Source organism: Lepidochelys olivacea (genome assembly GCF_965140295.1).
Source record: "Lepidochelys olivacea isolate rLepOli2 genome assembly, chromosome: 3".
NCBI classification, from domain to species: Eukaryota; Metazoa; Chordata; order Testudines; family Cheloniidae; genus Lepidochelys; species Lepidochelys olivacea.
In genome coordinates, this window is record NC_140413.1 from 210,807,268 (window position 1) to 210,826,412 (window position 19,145).

The following is a 19,145-nucleotide window of genomic DNA, read 5'->3' on the forward strand; positions in this document are numbered from 1 at the left end:
CATTCCCTCACCTGGCCACTGATTTCCAGCAGCCAGTTTAAAATGAATGTATGCTCAGGAGCAGCGCTGCCAGTTCCAAGCACTCAGAAATAAGGCACCCAGCCCCAAAACATCATGAGATAAGCTTAAAAACCATTGAGTTTTTAAAAAATAATTTTGTGGGGCTTTTCATGTTTTTTCCACAGCCACAAGGACTAGAAACTTTAGATATATATAAACAGAAACTGGGATTCTCATGTCATCCTCAGAATCCAGCAGCTGGAGCTTTAAGGAAAACTGCAAGTATCATGAGATCTGTGCTAAAATTACAAGAGTTAGCAACACTCCATAGCCCCCCTGATCCTACAGCTTACCCTGCGTCAGCAGGCCTTGGCGTGGACTGACACTCAGGACGGGAGCTATATTACACACTGACTTTGGAGACAACCCCCAGAACCTCTACTGGCTCTCTGCTGAGAAGTGCCCCGTTACCTCATTTCCCATCCCATCCCCCCACCCCAGCTAGCATGCTGCCTCCTTCCTTTGGGCCTCACACCCCTTCCAGCTCCCCAGGCACCCCCATGAATGTGGGGAACTCCATATCCCCCATCAGCTGCAAATCTCCTCTTCCCCTGCAGGCTAGGGACACCCTGTCAGTTCCTGCCCCGCCCGCTCTTCACATCCCGTGAGAGGCAGAGAGCTGTTTTCCTTTTTCCATATGCTCACATGGACGTAGGGTTTATACCCTGTGTGCATTTGTACCAGGTGAAGGTTCAAAGTAACTACCCCTCATCCCCTGGGTGCAGCCATGTTGTCCAGGAGTCACTGATACAGTTGCTATTCAAAGTGTCGAATCATCAACAGAAGATAAAGTTAATGATAGACCTGTGGTCAATTTGCGTGTGTGCGTGTTCCTCCAGCAGCCAATGGGAGCTCTCAGACAGGCACATCTTCCTCCTTGTGGGGAGCAGCCTGTTCTCTGGCTGAAATACTCTTCACTTGCATCTCTGCCGAGCTGGTAGCAATGAGTTTTGGCTGGGGCTTGGCTCTGTTTTGCTATTTAAGTCTATGGGACTTAGCCAGGACCTCTAATGGTAAGATCAGAAAATAACTTCAATCTTCTTTAAGCTTAAGGTTTGCTGACCTTGTGCATATACGTATATGTGATGTATGTGTGACTAATATCTGAGAGCCCAGTCTTTCTCTTTCTGAACTCCAGTGTGTCGCAGCTGTTGTCTGAATGCAGGTGGGTTATGTTTCCATACGTAACTTCAACTGCTCCATAGCATTTCCCTACCTATATCAAACAGTGTGATCTGAGGAGACTTGTCTAATAATTCTAAAGTCAACTTGTGATTTTAATTTATATCAGAGTCTAACCTCTCCACAACCTTGATTATTAACTGTAAAGACAGGATGTAACAATTACAGGCTGGCAGTGGAGTGATTAGCAGACTCTAATGAAGCATTCCTTTGGCTCCTTGCGTACTCTGCTGATCCAGGAAACTCTCTTGATTACCGCTAGCCTTAAATCTTTAGAGTGGTAACTTCAAAGGTGCTTTGTTTTTTAGGACTTGTATTTTTATTTTGAAACTGATGCAGAGAAAAGGTTAGTGGGGCTCCTATGGTTTCTGGTAACACGTTGCTAGATTAATTGATAGCTCTCTGCTTCAGCTGTGGTTTCCTTCTACGTTTGAAGAGGGCTGCAGAGGTCTGCTTCTTTTTAAGCGTCTGAATAAAACATGGCCTTGTTTCTCAAAGTAAGAGAGGAACATTGAAAATTGGCCTCTTCTTACAAATCTACCACTGCCCAGATTTTCCCGAGCAAGGAACACATTTAATGTCTATCTGAGTTTGCGCCTCTGTTCTTATCACCAATGTACAAAGCTTAGTAAGGTTAGCTTCATATTCCAGCCTCACTCTTCCACATAAGAAATCACATCTGGGCCTCAGCTGCAGAATTTGGATCTGAATTTTAGAGGCCCAACATTTAGGGTGCAAGCATCTGATGGTCTGAGTCTCAGTCTGTGGAAACCGCCTCTGAGGATTACCTCTGTGCAGAGAGGCGCCCCTGCTGGTCCGAGGGCTGAGTGCTGGTTCTGCTCCTGGGATATGAGGAGTGGGGCTGCAGAGCACTGGACCCCTTTTCTATACTTCTCAGGACCTGTGGGGAGGAGAGCACAAGTCAGGGTAGCCCCAGGGCTGCTCTAACTTACTATGGAGGACAAGGCCCACACCATCCCTGAATATGGAGAGTACTTAAGGCCATTTCAGTGCACCCAGTCAGGCCCTGAGCACTTAGCCCATCTCTATATAAGAATGGACACCTGTGGCTTAGTACGGGGTGGTTGTGTTTAACTCCGGCAAAGGCAAGGTGGCGACCTTACAGCTGGTACCCTCTAGCTTTTGGGCCTCTAGTTGTCTTTGAATAACAGGTCCTTAAGGGGTAGGGACTGAGCAAGTCAAGATACAGTCACTCTCTTCCTGCTCTCCATCTGGGAAGTAAAAGCTGACATGGATAGAAGATGGGGAGATGGAAATACAAGCATTTGATTGCCTGGGTAGGGTGACCACCCGTCTGTTCTAGCCTACAGAGGTTGTTATACCGTGCTTATCACTGCAGTATCTGAGTGCTTTCCGGTCGTGCATTAAGCACCCTGATTAACATCTGCCACGTGTCTGTTCTCTGTTCCTCTGCCCAGGGCGAGAAGTGGGACTAGAGCCTAGAACAGTTAACTAGCTCCGGCCAGAGTGTCGTGTGTCTCGCTAACACCTAGGAACAGAGGTGTCATTTGCTTTGGGGGAAGAGGGACAGTTGCCCCGCCCCAGACCTCGGTTTGCGTCCCCTCCCCACAACTCCTCATAGGTCTGTGTGTCTTCCACTTTCCCCCTGCCCCCACCCCAGCTGTGCAGGCTGTAACAGAATCACATCGCATGTTCTATTCGCAAAAAGAAAAGGAGGACTTGTGGCACCTTAGAGACTAACCAATTTATTTGAGCATGAGCTTTCGTGAGCTACAGCTCACTGCATCGGATGAAAAGTCCTCCTTTTCTTTTTGCGAATACAGACTAACACGGCTGCTACTCTGAAACCTGTTCTATACACTAACTCCACTTAATCCCCCCCGAATCTTTCTGAAATGACGCCCCTGCCCAGGACAGGCTGGACTGGGATTGCCCTTTCCCCCTGCAGCCATCAGTGAGGCTATAACCTTTCCATTAAAACTGCCATGGGGCCTGGCACAGCTAGCCAGCAGCCACAGGGCTACGCAGGAAAGACGTGGTTACGTGTATAGAACCGATCAAGGTGTCTTTAGCCTATTGGCTAAAATCCAACTGGGCTGCAATCGGCTCCAGTACACGGCCCTGTTGTGTGTATGACCCTTGTTAGTATGTCAGCAGCACCTCACGATACTTCTGGGAGCTGGGGGAGCTGCTTATTTCCCTTTCACAGGTGGGAGACTGAGGCTCAGAGAGCCTGATCATGTGGGCTGAGCTCCAGGTCTCCCAGAGAGTCTGTGGTACAGCAGAGACTGGAAGTAGGGTCTCGTGAGCCCCACCCTAGTGCCCTAACCACTGACCCATCCTGCCTCTGACCTGTGGCTTGGTATTTTAGGGAATGCAGCTTCAGTCATGCATCGATGAACAATCCAGGCCATCAGGAGGACCTCCCCAGTCCCGCACACCCCCTCTGCACAAAGGAGAGGCAACTCAGGCCCTGTATGTCAGAGTTGGGACTGACCTTGCCAGGAAGGTTGTGGTGTGGGAGTCGTAGCTATGGCTGCATCGCTTGACGTGAATTATGGGCTTTGGGCTGGGCAAACTGGTTCCGATGGAATAACTGGCCTGCTGGGAGACCTTGGGCAAGTCACCATCCTCTGCCTCAGCTTCCACATCTGTAAAGTGGGGATAGTGATACTGACCTCCTTCATGACATACTTTGAAATCTATGGATTAAAAGTGCTATATCAGAGTTACGGATGACGACGACGATTATTAGTGCAATTAACTCTGCAGTTGCCCTGTGCCTGGGGTTGAGATATATGACACACACACCAGCCTGTAATATTTCTGTTGCAGCCTGCTCTAGTGAGACTCCCAAGAGATGAGATCAGACTCAGTCTGCTTGAGGTTTGCCCACCATCACTGGCAAACCATAAACTTTTTGTACAAATCACTTTTGAATCATACGAAGATACAATCTCTCTGTGTCCGTCCCCCCACGCTCCAAGGTTACTTATGTGTTTCTAATGTGCCCACTGCTTGGGGTATCCGGGCAGCCTTCCTTCATCTGAAAGGAAACTTAATCTGTCCAATATGATCAGTTAGAAGCTGGAGTCATAGTCTAGAGACTTCTTTTGACACTGGCCTCCCCTTTTTTCAAGGCAGGACATTTAAAGCTCTTCACGTGCCTTTTATGTGATTCCCTAGCCAGGCAGAGAGCTCTTTTACCACTCTTACAAGAGGCTGTGACTCAATAGGTGTCAGTGAGCGTTAAGCCACAATGGGGTCGCTAACTGTGAACAAGAGGAAGAGGTTATCAGGTTCCTCCTACAGACACAGGGCTAATATCTACACCAGCCCTGAACACCATCAGTTTTTCCATGCAGAACTTATCAAATAACTGTATCAACCACCCAGGGCCAGTAAAGTTTTGCCAAAACAGATCAGATCTTCGCCCCGGCATCCTGCCTTGGGCAGTGGCCTAGAAATGATGCTGCCAGGGAGAGTTAATTCACATATCCCATTGGTGGCACTAGTTAACTCTGCAATGCTGAGTCAGGGAGGGGCATTGCTGCCTTAATATCCTGAAGGGGAGGAAGAGTGGCCCAGTGGTTAGGGTACAAGCCAAGTCTTGGCAGACCTGGGTTCAAGACCCTGCTCTGCCCTGGATTTCCTGTGTCACTTTGCCTCCCTGTGCCTCAGCTCCTCATCTGTAAAAATGGGGATAATGCACTGTCTGAGCTCAGAGGGGTGACATGAGGTACAATCAAAAACGGAGGTGTTCAGATACCATTACAGTGGGGGGCTATTAAGTACCTTGGATAGATCCTTCTACTCCTTGAAGGTGAGATTACCCTTATTTTAACATGTATTATGGAGCTGCAGCAGCTTTATTGTTAAGAGCTTAATGCTGCAAATACTTATTATGTAATAATAAGTTTACTCATACAAATAAAAGTTAGTCACATAAGATGTTTCCAAGACTGGGGCCTCAGATTGTAAATCAGTTTCCATTTGAATCTGGATTTCTTCCCCTTCTACACCCTTTCCTTTTTCAGTTCTTCCCAAATTTGAAATACCTGCCTACAGACCGAGTACTTGTGGCTGGTGGCAAATGAGAAATATCCTCATGAGGGGGCACTGGCAGTTAATTGGACAAACCATCTAGAAGTTATGAGGTGTAGCAAAAAGGTGGAGCTTTTCATCCTTTTTAATAAAAGTTTGATCTGCTCATAACTCAGATGACTGCAAGCTTGTTTCACATCTTGATCCCCAGCAATTGGCATCCCTCTATTCTTTTGTTATGTCCCCATCAGCAGCATAAACTCATGCTTGATTGGAAGAAGGGAAGGTAAATTGTGCAAAGAATCTTAAGAGCTGGGTAGGCAGATAAAGGAGAATTTGGTATCCTCTTTCATATGCATTGTAACGAGTGCATGTTCACTTCACGTGCAGTGTCTCATGCTTCACAGCAATGTGATCTAACTGTGTTCTCAGTGTAAACTGTTTTAATAACACTTATTTTTCTCTGTGGCTTGGTGCTAATGAGAGCCTTAGGTGTGAAAGATAAGTTGGAGGAGACAGACTTAATGTTTACAGTAAATCAGCACAAGCTGTGTGTGAGAGCAACTTGCAGAGCCAGATCCTCAGCTGGGGTAAATCAGCATAATCAACAGAACTGTGGTGATTTATACCAATTAAGGATCTGGCCCTTAATTTCTTTCTCTGGCCCTTGCTCATGCTACAAAACTCTCAGGAGCCTTGACAAACAACTGAAAATGTTGCATTTTCCCATATTTTAGAAATAAGTGTTAGTTTTGCAGATACATTATCATAAAGGACTCTTCTGCAGTGAATTGAGTTAGTTTATTTGTACAATAACCTCTCACTCACATGCACCCATCTGTCTGTTTTCAACAGCGGATGCTATCAAGTGGTAAATGCCTCTAAAATTGCTCCAAAAAGAGAACCCTCCCATTGAATCCACAATGAGACAACAGTCCTGGGATCTTAGATAAGTGTTTTGAACATGGAGCTAAGTAGGATATTTCATAAGCTTCTAGAAACCAATTATGATGAAACCGCACCTTTCAGCCAGCAGCTGCAAAATAGCAGCCCCGGTATAAGAAACACGCCCGCTCTGAGAAGGGAGTTTAAGGGGGCAGATGTCACACTGGAGTAGTGGCAGAGTGGTGTTAACCTGGAGACATACTGTGTTCTCTGACCCTGCACAGTGTTTGTAATGGAGCATGTTTCTGGCATTCTAGTTCTCTACCTGGAGAAGCCGAATTCAACCACCAGACCTGGATTTCCCAGACCCATGAACACCAATGACCCCGGAGTTCGCAGAGCCGCTCGCTTTGGGGTTTATCGCTATAACAACAGCTCAAACGACATTTTTCTATTCAAAGAGTCTCATATAACCAAAGCAATGGTGCAGGTAAGCACACAGCTTGGTCGCATAGAAAATGTTTCTGACTCAGCCCAAATAAGTTAAGAGTAGTGAGTTCTTCTTCTGCTCTTGCCAATACAAGCAGGAGCATTCATATTCCTCACTCAGCAGCTGTATCTCGGTGCTGTCCCTGTCACTCTGCTGCCTTCAGTCAGGCGTCTGGCCCCTCAGGCCTAGCAGTGAAATAGCTCATTCTAACATCAACAGTTAGAAGTATTTTGACTCTTTTTAAAAAAGGATTTCCCCCCGTCCCAGGGAAGATAACAAAGCAAAGTTTATTAGCCAGGATTGCTGCACTGAATTTCCTCGAAGGCAATCGGTAAAAGATGCCACAGGATTCAGGTGCTGGTCTGTAACTCAGCCTAGATCCCACAGGAGGATTGACAAATGAAATCTTGTTTTCCGCCTCGTTCCCAGCAGACACTTCCCCAGTTCCATTGCAGTGATCAGGTTGTCCTAAGCACCTGCTTTTCAATGCTGTATTTGGACAGTGTAAGCTCTTTGGGACAGGGCCTTAGACATATGTTTGTACAGCACCTAGCACCATGGGCTCTGATCCCAGGTTCTCCCTCAACCCCGAAGCCTCCGAGTATTAGCTTATTCTCCCAAGGGGCATTGTTTGACACACCTAGAACACACACTGTGTAGTTGGTTTAGACCAAGTACCCAGTTCTTGTTCCATAGCCCAATGCTCTGACTCCTTTTGGATACATCTTATCTCTTCTCCTTGCCCTGCCCCACCCCTTCTCCTCTCTATTAACTAACCTGGAAACTGCGTCCTCTAGGTTGTCAGAGGGCTGAAATACATGCTCAATGTGGAAATTGGCCGGACAGTGTGTGACAAGAGGGGACATTCCAACTTGGACAGCTGCGACTTTCAGAAGAAGAAAAATCTGCAACAAGTAGAACGAGTTTCATTTTCTCTTTCCCTTGGGATTGCTTTGTAGCTACATTTTTAAGTTCATGGGAGTACAGGGCCTAAAGTCAAGGGGAGTCTTTCGACTGGATTCAACAGGCATTGGATCACAGTCAATAAGGCCCCAATCCTGCAAACGTGCCTGTGTGTCACTCTTGATTTGCAGTGGGATGACTCTCACCAGTTCATATATACACACAATAGCAATTTCCATTTCATACCCTTCACAAAACTCAAGTGTACAGGGTTTCGACGCAGAGGGTTTTATCAGTTCTGAGTGGGATTTTTCATTGCCTTCAATGGGAGCAGAGCTGAGCCATTGTGGAGCACTCTGGAAAGTTCCACCCAAAATGTGTAGGGAGGAAGTTTCCTGGAGAACAGATGCAACTTTATTATGCACGCATCCTTCCCCAGCCCTCCTGGAGAGCCATTCATGGTGTAAACTTCACCAGCAGCTTGTGGGGGGGGGGGCAGGGATAGCTCAGTGGTTTGAGCATTGGCCTGCTAAACCCAGGGCTGTGAGTTCAATCCTTGAGGGGGCCATTTTGGGATCTGGGGCAAAAATTGGGGATTGGTCCTGCTTTGAGCAGGGGGTTGGACTAGATGACCTCCTGAGGTCGCTTCCAACCCTGATATTCTATGAGCAGCAGGGAAAAGAACTGCTACATGCTTAACCTACAAGCAAGGATTCTTTACCCCCTCATATACTTCTGCTAGGATACTGGTTAAATGGCCTGCTGAAAGGCTAATGACCATTTTGTAAGGCCAGGAACCTGGCTTAGCGGATGCTTTAACCATCACTTAGGGCGCAGATCCTCAACATGGGGCCTGGGGGTCATGTCCACCCTCCCTTTCCATCTGGCTAGAGGGAAGGAAAGTCTCCAAACTTTTCTGCTGTAACATGGGGCCACAGTCTGGAAAAGGCTGAGAATTAGTGACACCTGGGTTGAATTTGGAAGCCTTACGTGTTCTTTTCTGCTTGCAGACGTTCAGATGCTATTTTGAGGTCTGGACTATCCCCTGGCTACAGCAAGTCCACGTGCTGATTGCTCTCTGTCACTGATCCAACTTCCCCGGCCACAGCTGCACCTGTCCTCAGTGCATTCGCAGCGAGGATTTTGGTACTGTTTTCTGTTCGCAGCAGAGACCCGTGAAGAATTGCTGCAAAGAGATCAGTCCAATGAATGGCTGATTTTCAAGTATGACTTTTTGGGAAGACAGTTGACAAGTCTACACCACAAAACCCACCAAGCGACATGATCTTAACGAATCAGGTTAATGTTCACTGCTGTCCAGCTAAGGCATTTTGACAAATTATCTGACCTGTAGATGGCCGCTTTATCTCTCCAATCGAGACTGGCCCACCAGTCAGATGGAAAGCAAACTAGATTCTTGCTGCATTAGCTGAAACAGTCACATACAGTCTAAATGGACCGCGGTGATCCGCTGTCTGTAACTTCAGCTGCTTTGTGGCAGAAGTGACACAAACTAGGCACCATTTACACATTATCAACAATAACCTATCCCCGCACATGCTGAGAGATCGTAGGGCAAATGCTGTTTCCAATTCTAAGAGGAATAAAATGTCAATCATTCTGTAGAGAGACAGGCACAGTTCTATTTTACTGAACTCGGTTACTTGATTGATTTTTTTTTTAATTCCTCTGGGAATTAAGCTACAGTCTGTTCAATGTCCAGTTATTCACCTTTTCCACTTTAAATGTGGGTTGGCAAGAACTCAAGTCTAAGAGGATGAATCAGCTCCTAAGGGCACTTGATAGCCCTTCATCACTCACTCTTCTCACCAGAGCTTCACTATGAATGGCCAAACCCATTGGGCCATCAACCAGGGTCAGACCCCACACCACACACACTGAAACCATAAGTCTCTGATGCCTGAAGTAAGGGACTAAGGCAGAAACGGTCAAAGGTATTTAGGTGCCTAACTCCCCTTGAACTCAATACGAAATAAGTGCCTAAACACCTTTGGAGGAGCTCAGCCCTATGTCCTCTAGCTGTAGCAGCCTCCAATCTTACCTAGACCAGCCACAAGAGGGGGGAAAGACCCACCCTCCCATAGTCTGAAGTTTCTCCTCCTTTCAAACACCTCCCTGCATCCCTAGGGCACTTTCCCCTTTCACGCCGCAGCAGGAGCGCCCGTCTTGGCAAACAGCTTCACTTTGACATGGGCCTCTGCCTCCAGCCACTTCTACAGCCACCACTTAGCCCTGGCAGACCCCACAAAGCCAGTGGAGACTGAGTAGGGGCAGGATGGAACCCACATCATGGCAGCCTGCCCCTGGTGTAGTTCAAAGGCCTCTGTTCCCACTGAGCCCTCGTGAGCCCTGTGGCAGGATGCCCACCCTAAGCTGGTCACAAGCGACCACCAGACGTGTCTCAGTACATGCATGGTGCAGCCCCAGACACTAGCCAGTCAGAGCTGCAGGTCACCAGCTGCCTACATCCCTGGTCTCTTGTAGCTGGAAAGGACCTCATACTTATTCCCCGTTAGCTGGTACTTTGCATGGAGGTAGGACTCAGGCTATGGTGTTCCATGCCTGGCTGCTATCCTGGGAGGAGGTAGCTAGAGTGGTCTGGCACTCACTCAGATGTCTAGCTTCCTCCCCCAGTTTACTAGCTGGGTGACTTAATAGATGGGTGTTTAAGTTAATTGGGTGCAATCAGCACTGTGTGATATTGTTCCTAGAAGGAACATATGGAAACTGGCCATGGCTGTGACACAGATGCAAGTGTGCCGTTAAGCATGTCAGTAGAACAAGATTTCGCAGTTGTCAGCTTTCCACAGCCTGTAATCTGAGTTTAAAAGCTTCGGTTCTCAGCCTTGTTAGTATGAGTTAGTACCTCATTTGTTAGAGAAATAGCTGTTTGAGTCTAGATACATGCAATTGCCAGAGACTTCTGATTCAAATCTAATACACGGTTTTGCTCTCTCTACATACAAGGAATACACGGCAGTCAGGTTCCAAATAATCAGGGTGACTGACAATATACACACACTCCACTTCTCTGGCAGGGAGCTGGTGGCTTCTGCAGCAGAAGACAGGGCCCACTACTAGAGGGCTCCTAAGCTATTTAAAGGGATATCACTCTATTCCGATACACCACAGCATTCCACCATGCCTGCAACTCCTGTCTGGGGTAGGTGTCAGTACAGACATGGAGACAAGTCTCCCACTCAGACAACAGGGAAATCCTCCCTCTCCTTTACAAAAAGCATTAAGATCGGTTAAAAGAACAGGAGGACGTGTGGCACCTTAGAGACTAACAAATTTATTTGAGCATAAGCTTTCGTGAGCTACAAGCTCATGCTCGAATAAATGGGTTAGTCTCTAAGGTGCCACACGTCCTCCTGTTCTTTGTGCGAATACAGACTAACACGGCTGCTACTCTGAAACCTGTCATTAAGATCGGTTGTAACCCTGGGGAGCCAACTGTTTGCCGTTATTCACTTACAGTGATGTAATGTGAAATAGGCAGCATGTGTCTTCTTTGTTCCCAGGAATAAAGCAGAAATGAGCAGCCCCTAAGGTAACTAACACCAAGCGGCACAGCAGAGGTCATCTTTCCAAGCAAGGGGAGGGGAGGGTTAGTGTAATTAAAAGCCTTGCAGGGAGAGGAGATGTACAGGTGTTGGCCCTAATAAATGCTAAATGTAGTTTCCTTAACATTTGAGTCCTGGAGTGTCCCTAACACTGCTCCAGGGATGGGTCAGACACCACCCACGGCAGAGGGGTGTATGTCTGCCCAAGAGGTGTGAGCTCAAGCTTAATGCTGGCTAGTTCAGTCTGGCTAGTTACTATCTTCGTGCAGCTGGTATGGACACTCCCCAGAAGTCTGTTCCACGCTACAATTGTGTGTAGTTTACCCTAGGGATCGAACAATTAACTTGAGGAAAACCTTTAACGACAAAGCACAGGACCAGAGGCAAATTGGCCTTGCAACAGCTCCAAGACACTAAGGCAGCCACGAAAGATCAAACACTCCACTGCACAGCAAAAGTTTCTGGGTCAATCGGAGCTGCTGTTTCCCTCACCTCACCTCCCCGGGGCCGGGAGCCAGTAGGTGGAGGAAGGTTCAGAGCAGCAGATATTTTTCTTTGCTGATTTTCAATGTCCCCCTTGTTTCCCAACTGGGATGTGTCGGGCACGCAGCCCCTGCGCACGGCCCACTCCCCACTCGGCCAGGGAACTTCTGAACCTGGCAGAGGCTGGGAGAACTGAAGCTGGGAGGTGGTGGAGCGCCTTGTGCTGGAGGTATCTGCAAAGGCAGAGGGGAGAGGCAGCCTCTGCCTGTTTCACAACAATAATGGTGTCCAAATATCCCTCAGCCTGGGCGCCTACAAACCCAGCCCCCCACGGTACAAAGAGCAATTAGAAAGCCACACACGTGGTGCCCCTTGTCTCCCAGTACTGCCTCCCCCTGAACCAGCTCAGCTGATGTCCTCTCTAGGGCTTGGGACGCTCCGAAGAGGGCCTGTCCTATGATCTCAGGGATCTCTGACGTCCTTGTCTCAGCTGGGGCCCGTTTCCCCCTCCAGATGTTCCAGGGCCATGACGCTGAATGCCTCTGTTCTGTTGAGCAGCATCATGGCTTGTACTGAAGTGCAGGGGCTGGGAATTGGGTCTGGTTCACCGCAGAATGGGCAGGTTCTCCTCCCTCTCCTGAGCTGGCTGAGAGCATTGTGGGCCTTGTTACATTACACCTTGAGACCTTTAACCTTTCCCCAGCGCTCACCGGGGGACCAGGTGATGCTCTGCAGACACCTGCCTGGAGCTCCTCAGCAGCCCAGATGCCAGTTCCAGCACATCTGCCCCTGGCCACTCCTAGGAAGCCTTCTTCCGAGATATGCACTCACTCAGCTATGCACCAATCAGCGGCCAGTAGGGAATAGGTAGGCCAGGCTGCAGCAAGGGCAGGAGAGGAGCAGCAGAACCCAGTGCAAGTGACTCAAGCTCTGAACAGGGTGAGACCACACAGTGGTAGAAACATCTGCACCCTGTGTACTTTAGCACTTCTACCACTGCTGGAATGTACCTTCCCTCTGCTGGGAGAGATCCTGGGGATGCTCCATGAGGATAAATGAGCCACACCTCTGCAGGGAGAAGTCAAGTGTGATAAGACTCAACAGCAAAGAGCTGCCCCAGGATCTACACCTGCATCCAAAGGCCATCGAAGATAATGGGATTTCAGTGGGCTTCGGATTATAGGCCCCCTAGCATACCGTGGGAGTGACAGTGTGTTTCAGCACAGAAAAGCCATGAGGAAAATGAAGCATTTGTATGATACAAACTAGCCTTCAGTCACAGCTGAGAAAGAGACCTAGGAGGTCTGAAAAAAGCATGAATAGCAGCAGTGCAACTAGCAAAGGCTGCGCATACTCTGTGCTGGCCTCAGAAAGATTCATGAGGGAGCCCTTCCCTCATCAGATCAAGCCACCTGTTTTAACGGACATTATGTTTCTGTGCAACGTCCTGCCATGCAATCTCGATCCCAAACCCACCCACGATGAGCAAATGCACTGGGGGACACACAGGTCCTGACTCTCCACTGTGCAGTCATTTAACACAGTGCAAAATGGGTGCAGAAACCCCATCAACCCACTTTGCATGGCAGTAAATGACTACACAATAAAGACTCAAGCCCACACAGCACCCGGCCAGTCAAGAACTAACAGATGCTTAGAAGCAGTCTTATTTTCTCATGATGATGTGCAAACTCTTACCTGTGTAGCATTAAGATCAGGATGTGTGTTTGCCCCCTGTAATGACTGTTTGTGGTGTGCTGTACATTTCTCGAATAGAAGCAGCTCATACTGTAGTAACTGAACCCCATCCAAAATGAATAATGACATAGTTATGACATCAGATAGCAGAGCTATTTCCTGACTGTGTATGCCCCGTGGTTCCCATTTGCACAGGAGTCAATCTAGATGCAATAAAAACAACTGTGCTCTTTTGCTCTATTTCATGACAGCATCACCACCTAGTGTTTAATGTCCTTACATGGCCATCCCAGCACTTACTTCCTTAACTGCAGTCTCACAAAGCTCCCTGGTGCTCACTGGCAACTTTTGAATAAGTTTTTGCGAAGCAGAATGCACTGTGTTTCCATTTTAAAGAATATCCAAGCTCCTGAGGCTTTGACCTAGGCACTTCTCTTGCCAGAGGGGCCAGCTGGGTTAACGCTCTGCTAAGCAAAGAAGGGGAAAGTATCTTTTAGCTCACACCAATAAGATGCACATGCGGCATAAAATAAAAGATACTTATTAAAGGCACAAGGCCAAGAGTTTGAAATCCATGTAACAAATTGTCTCTACACGATCCTGCCTACTGTCATTCCACTGGGTAACAAATGATGTAAACAACTGGACACCTTAGTACCCATTGGAGTATTAGGGTATGTCTACACGACGAAATTAGGTCGAATTTATAGAAGTCTGTTTTTTAGAAATCGTTTTTATATATTCGAGTGTGTGTCCCCACACAAAATGCTCTAAGTGCATTAAGTGCATTAACTCGGCGGAGTGCTTCCACAGTACCGAGGCAAGCGTCGACTTCCGGAGCGTTGCACTGTGGGTAGCTATCCCACAGTTCCCGCAGTCTCTGCTGCCCATTGGAATTCTGGGTTGAGATCCCAACGCCTGATGCGACAAAAACATTGTTGCGGGTGGTTCTGGGTACATGTCATCAGGCCCTCCCTCCCTCCATGAAAGCAAGGGCAGACAATCGTTTTGTGCCTTTTTTCTTGAGTTACCTGTACAGACGCCATACCACGGCAAGCATGGAGCCCGCTCAGCTCACTGTCACCCTATGTCTCCTGGGTGCTGGCAGACGTGGTACGGCATTCCTACACAGCAGCAGCAACCCATTGCCTTGTGGCAGCAGACGATACAGTATGCCTGAAAATCATCCTCATCATGTCCGAGGTGCTCCTGGCCGCCTTGGTAAGGTTGGTCAGGAGCACCTGGGCAGACATGGGTGCAGGGACTAAAATAGGAGTGACTCAACCAGGTCACTCTCTTTAGTCCTGCCGGCAGTCCTATTGTACCATCTTCTGCAGGGCAGGCAGGAGATGAGGATGGCTTGCAGTCCTACTGCACCGTCTGCTGCCAGCCAAATATGTAAAACATACAAGAAATAGACCAGATTTGTTTTGTATTCATTTGCTTCCCCCCTCCCTCCGTGAAATCAATGGCCAACAATCGTTTTGGTGAGGTCTGTCAGGGGCACCTTGAGAACTTTAATGGAGATTCAGTCCTACCTGAAATACCAGAGGGAGGGATAGCTCAGTGGGTTGAGCATTGGCCTGCTAAACCCAGGGTTTTGAGTTCAATCCTTGAGGGGGCCATTCTATGTGACAGTTGTTTTTGTTTCTCCTTGATGTAAAGCCAACCCCCTTTGTTGATTTTAATTCCCTGTAAGCCATGTCGTCAGTTGCCCCTCCCTCCATCAGAGCAACGGCAGACAATCATTCCGCGCCTTTTTTCTGTGCAGACGCCATACCACAGCAAGCATGGAGCCTGCTCAGATCACTTTGGCAATTAGGAGCACATTAAACAGCAGTATATGCAGCACCAGAACCTGGCAAAGCGAAACCAGGCGAGTAGGCAACCTCAGCGCAGTGACGAGAGTGATGAAGACATGGACACACACTTCTCTCAAAGCACGGGCCCTGGCAATGCGGGCATCATGGTGCTAATGGGGCAGGTTCATGCCATGGAACGTCGATTCTGGGCCCGGGAAACAAGCACAGACTAGTGGGACCGCATAGTGTTGCGGGTCTGGGACGATTCCCAGTGGCTGCGAAACTTTCGCATGCGTAAGGGCACTTTCATGGAACTTTGTGACTTGCTTTCGCCTGCTCTGAAGCCCAAGAATACCAAGATGAGAGCAGCCCTCACAGTTGAGAAGCGAGTGGCAATAGGCCTGTGGAAGCTTGCAACACCAGACAGCTACAGGTCAGTTGGGAATCAATTTGGAGAGGGCAAATCTACTGTGGGGGCTGCTGTGATTCAAGTAGCCAACGCAATCAAAGATCTGCTGATATCAAGGGTAGTGACCCTGGGAAACATGTACGTCATAGTGGATGGCTTTGCTGCAATGGGATTCCCTAACTGTGGTGGGGCCGTAGACGGAACCCATATCCCTGTCTTGGCACCGGAGCACGAAGCCGGCAAGTACATAAACCGCAAGGGGTACTTTTCAATAGTGCTGCAAGCACTGGTGGATCACAAGGGACTTTTCACCAACATCAACGTGGGATGGCCGGGAAAGGTACATGACGCTTGCATCTTCAGGAACTCTGGTCTGTTTCATAAGCTGCAGGAAGGGCTTTATTCCCAGACCAGAAAATAACCGTTGGGGATATTGAAATGCCTATAGATATCCTTGGGGACCCAGCCTACCCCTTAATGCCATGGCTCATGAAGTCGTACGCAGGCAGCCTGGACAGTAGTCAGGAGCTGTTCAACTACAGGCTGAGCAAGTGCAGAATGGTGGTAGAATGTGCATTTGGACGTTTAAAAGCACGCTGGCGCAGTTTACTGACTCGCTTAGACCTCAGCGAAACCAGTATTCCCACTGTTATTTCTGCTTGCTGTGTGCTCCACAATATCTGTGAGAGTAAGGGGGAGACGTTTATGGCAGGGTGGGAGGTTGAGGCAAATAGCCTGGCCGCTGGTTATGCGCAGCCAGACACCAGGGCAGTTAGAAGAGCACAGGAGGGTGCGGTGCGCATCAGAGAAGCTTTGAAAACCAGTTTCATGACTGGCCAGGCTACGGTGTGAAAGTTCTGTTTGTTTCTCCTTGATGAAACCCCCCACCCCTTGGTTCACTCTACTTCCCTGTAAGCTAAGCACTCTCCCCTCCTCCCTTCGATCACCGCTTGCAGAGGCAATAAAGTCACTGTTGCTTCACATTCATGCATTCTTTATTATTTCATCATACAAATAAGGGGATAACTGCCAAGGTAGCCCAGGAGGGGCGGTGGAGGAGAGAAGTACTGGGAGGGGTGGTGGAGGAGGGAAGGACAAGGCCACACAGCACTTTAAAAGTTTAAAACTTTAAAACTTATTGAATGCCAGCCTTCTGTTGCTTGGGCAATCCTCTGGGGTGGAGTGGCTGTGTGACAGGAGGCCCCCCCACTGCCTTCTTGGGCGTCTGGGTGAGGAGGCTATGGAACCTGGGGAGGAGGGCGGTTGGTTACACAGGGGCTGTAGCAACAGTCTGTGCTCCAGTTGCCTTTCCTGCAGCTCAACCATACGTTGGAGCGTATTAGTTTGATCCTCCAGCAGCCTCAGCATTGAATCCTGCCTCCTCTCATCACGCTGCCGCCATCTTTCAGCTTCAGCCCTCTCCTCAGCCCGCCACTTACTCTCCTCAGCCCACCACCTCTCCTCCCAGTCATTTTGTGCTTTCCTGCACTCTGAGATTGTCTGCCTCCACACATTCGTCTGTGCTCTGTCAGTGTGGGAGGACAGCATGATCTCAGATAACATTTCATCACGAGTGCATTTTTTTCACCCTCCGATCTTCACTAGCTTCTGTGAAGGAGAAGATCCTGTGATGCTTGAAACACATGCAGCTGGTGGAGAAAAAAAAAGGGACAGTGGTATTTAAAAACACACATTTTCTAGAACAATGGCTACACTCTTTCACGGTAAACCTTGCTGTTAACATTACATACATAGCACATGTGCTTTCGTTCCAAGGTCGCATTTTGCCTCCCCGCACCACGTGGCTAGCCCCTCAGCCCTCCCAGTGGCTAACAGCGGGGAACGTTTCTGTTCAGCCACAGGCAAACAGCCCAGCAGGAACGGGCACCTCTGAATGTCCCCTTAAGAAAAGCACCCTATTTCAACCAAGTGACCATGAATGATATCACTCTCCTGAGGATAACGCAAAGAGATAAACAACGGATGTTGTTTGAATGCCAGCAAACATACACTGCAATGCTTTGTTCTACAATGATTCCCGAGTACGTGCTACTGGCCTGGTGTGGTAAAGTGTCCTACCATGGTGGACGGAATAAGGCTGCCCTCCCCAGAAACCTTTTGCAAAGGCTTTGGGAGTACATCCAGGAGAGCCACAAATGCCAGGGCAAATTAATCATTAAACATGCTTGCTTTTAAACCATGTATAGTATTTTAAAAGGTAAACTCACCAGAGGTCCCTTCTCCACCTGGTGAGTCCAGGACGCAGCCTTGGGTGGGTTCGGGAGGTACTGGCTCCAGGTCCAGGGTGAGAAACAGTTCCTGGCTTTCAGGAAAACCGGTTTCTCCGCTTGCTTGCTATGAGCTATCTTCCTCGTCCCCAAAACCTGCTTCCGTGTTGCCTCCATCTCCATTGGAGAAGTCAAACAACACGGCTGGGGTAGTGGTGGCTGAACCCCCTAAAATGGCATGCAGCTCATCATAGAAGCAGCATGTTTGGGGCTCTGACCCGGAGCAGCCGTTTGCCTCTCTCGTTTTCTAATAGGCTTACCTCAGCTCCTTAAGTTTCATGCGGCACTGCTTCGGGTCCCTGTTATGGCTTCTGTCCTTCATGCCCTGGGAGATTGACAAATGTTTTGGTATTTCGAAAACTGGAACATAGTTCTGATAGCACGGATTCCTCACCCCATACAGCAATCAGATCCTGTACCTCCTGTTTGGTCCATGCTGGAGCTCTTTTGCGATTCTGGGACTCCATCGTGGTCACCTCTGCTGATGAGCTCTGCACTCACCTGCAGCTTGCCACGCTGGCCAAACAGGAAACTGAAATTCAAAAGTTTGCAGGCCTTTTCCTGTCTACCTGGCCAGTGCATCTGAGTTGAGAGTGCTGTCCAGAGTGGTCACAATGGAGCACTCTGGGATAGCTCCCGGAGGCCAATACCATCTAATTGCGTCCACAGTACCCCAAATTCAACCCGGCAAGGCTGATTTCAGCGCTAATCCCCTTGTCGGGGGTGGAGTAAGGAAATCGATGTTAAGAGCCCTTTAAGTCGGAAAAATGGCTTCATCGTTTGGACGGATGCAGGATTAAATCGATTTAACGCTGCTAAATTCGACCTCAACTCCTAGTGTAGACCAGGGCTTAGAGTATCTCCTTTGGTTAGTAGAACTTTAAACATGGCCTCCATAGCTGGTAACAGAAATAAGTTATTCTCTACTTCATTTCCTAAAAAACATGACTGCAGGGTTCTGCTGTAGGTGTCTGCCTTTCAGGGGTGGTCAACAGTAGCAGGAGAAGTGACATTACATAAAGAGAGGAAAGAGGCCTTATTGTTCAGGCCATGGACAGTGACTCAGGAGATCCGAGTTCTATTCCTAGCTGTCAGACTCCCTGCCTGACCTTGGCCAATCTTCACATGGGGCTAATAACCCTTCCTTTGTCCATCTGGTCTATATTAATTGTAGGATCTTCATGGCAAGGACTGCCCATTATTAGGTGTATGTATCCAATGGGGCCCTGATCTCCGCTCAATAAAAAACAGAATATTTGCTGAGATAGACTGCGGTCATCTGATGCATTGCTTATTACATTAATACCATACCATAATGTGTGCCATACTTTA

At 48.4% G+C, this 19,145-nt stretch overlaps 1 protein-coding gene across 1 annotated transcript; it reads left to right on the forward strand.

The window, feature by feature from the left end:
- The first annotated feature begins 967 nt into the window (after positions 1–967).
- Positions 968–9,168, forward strand: CST7 (cystatin F). The gene is made up of 4 exons (XM_084624708.1): positions 968–1,073; positions 6,471–6,643; positions 7,441–7,557; positions 8,557–9,168. The coding sequence occupies exons 1-4, from the start codon at positions 1,004–1,006 to the stop codon at positions 8,632–8,634; spliced, it is 438 nt and encodes a 145-aa protein (XP_084480834.1). The 5' UTR covers positions 968–1,003; the 3' UTR covers positions 8,635–9,168.
- The last annotated feature ends 9,977 nt before the right edge of the window (positions 9,169–19,145 follow it).

Excerpts from the sequence above, each read along its gene's own strand:
- CST7 (XM_084624708.1), top strand. The coding sequence starts at position 1,004 with ATGAGTTTTGGCTGGGGCTTGGCTCTGTTTTGCTATTTAAGTCTATGG. Across the intron at positions 1,074-6,470 it reads CTTAGCCAGGACCTCTAATG|TTCTCTACCTGGAGAAGCCG; the intron begins GTAAGATCAGAA and ends CTGGCATTCTAG. Across the intron at positions 6,644-7,440 it reads TAACCAAAGCAATGGTGCAG|GTTGTCAGAGGGCTGAAATA; the intron begins GTAAGCACACAG and ends TGCGTCCTCTAG.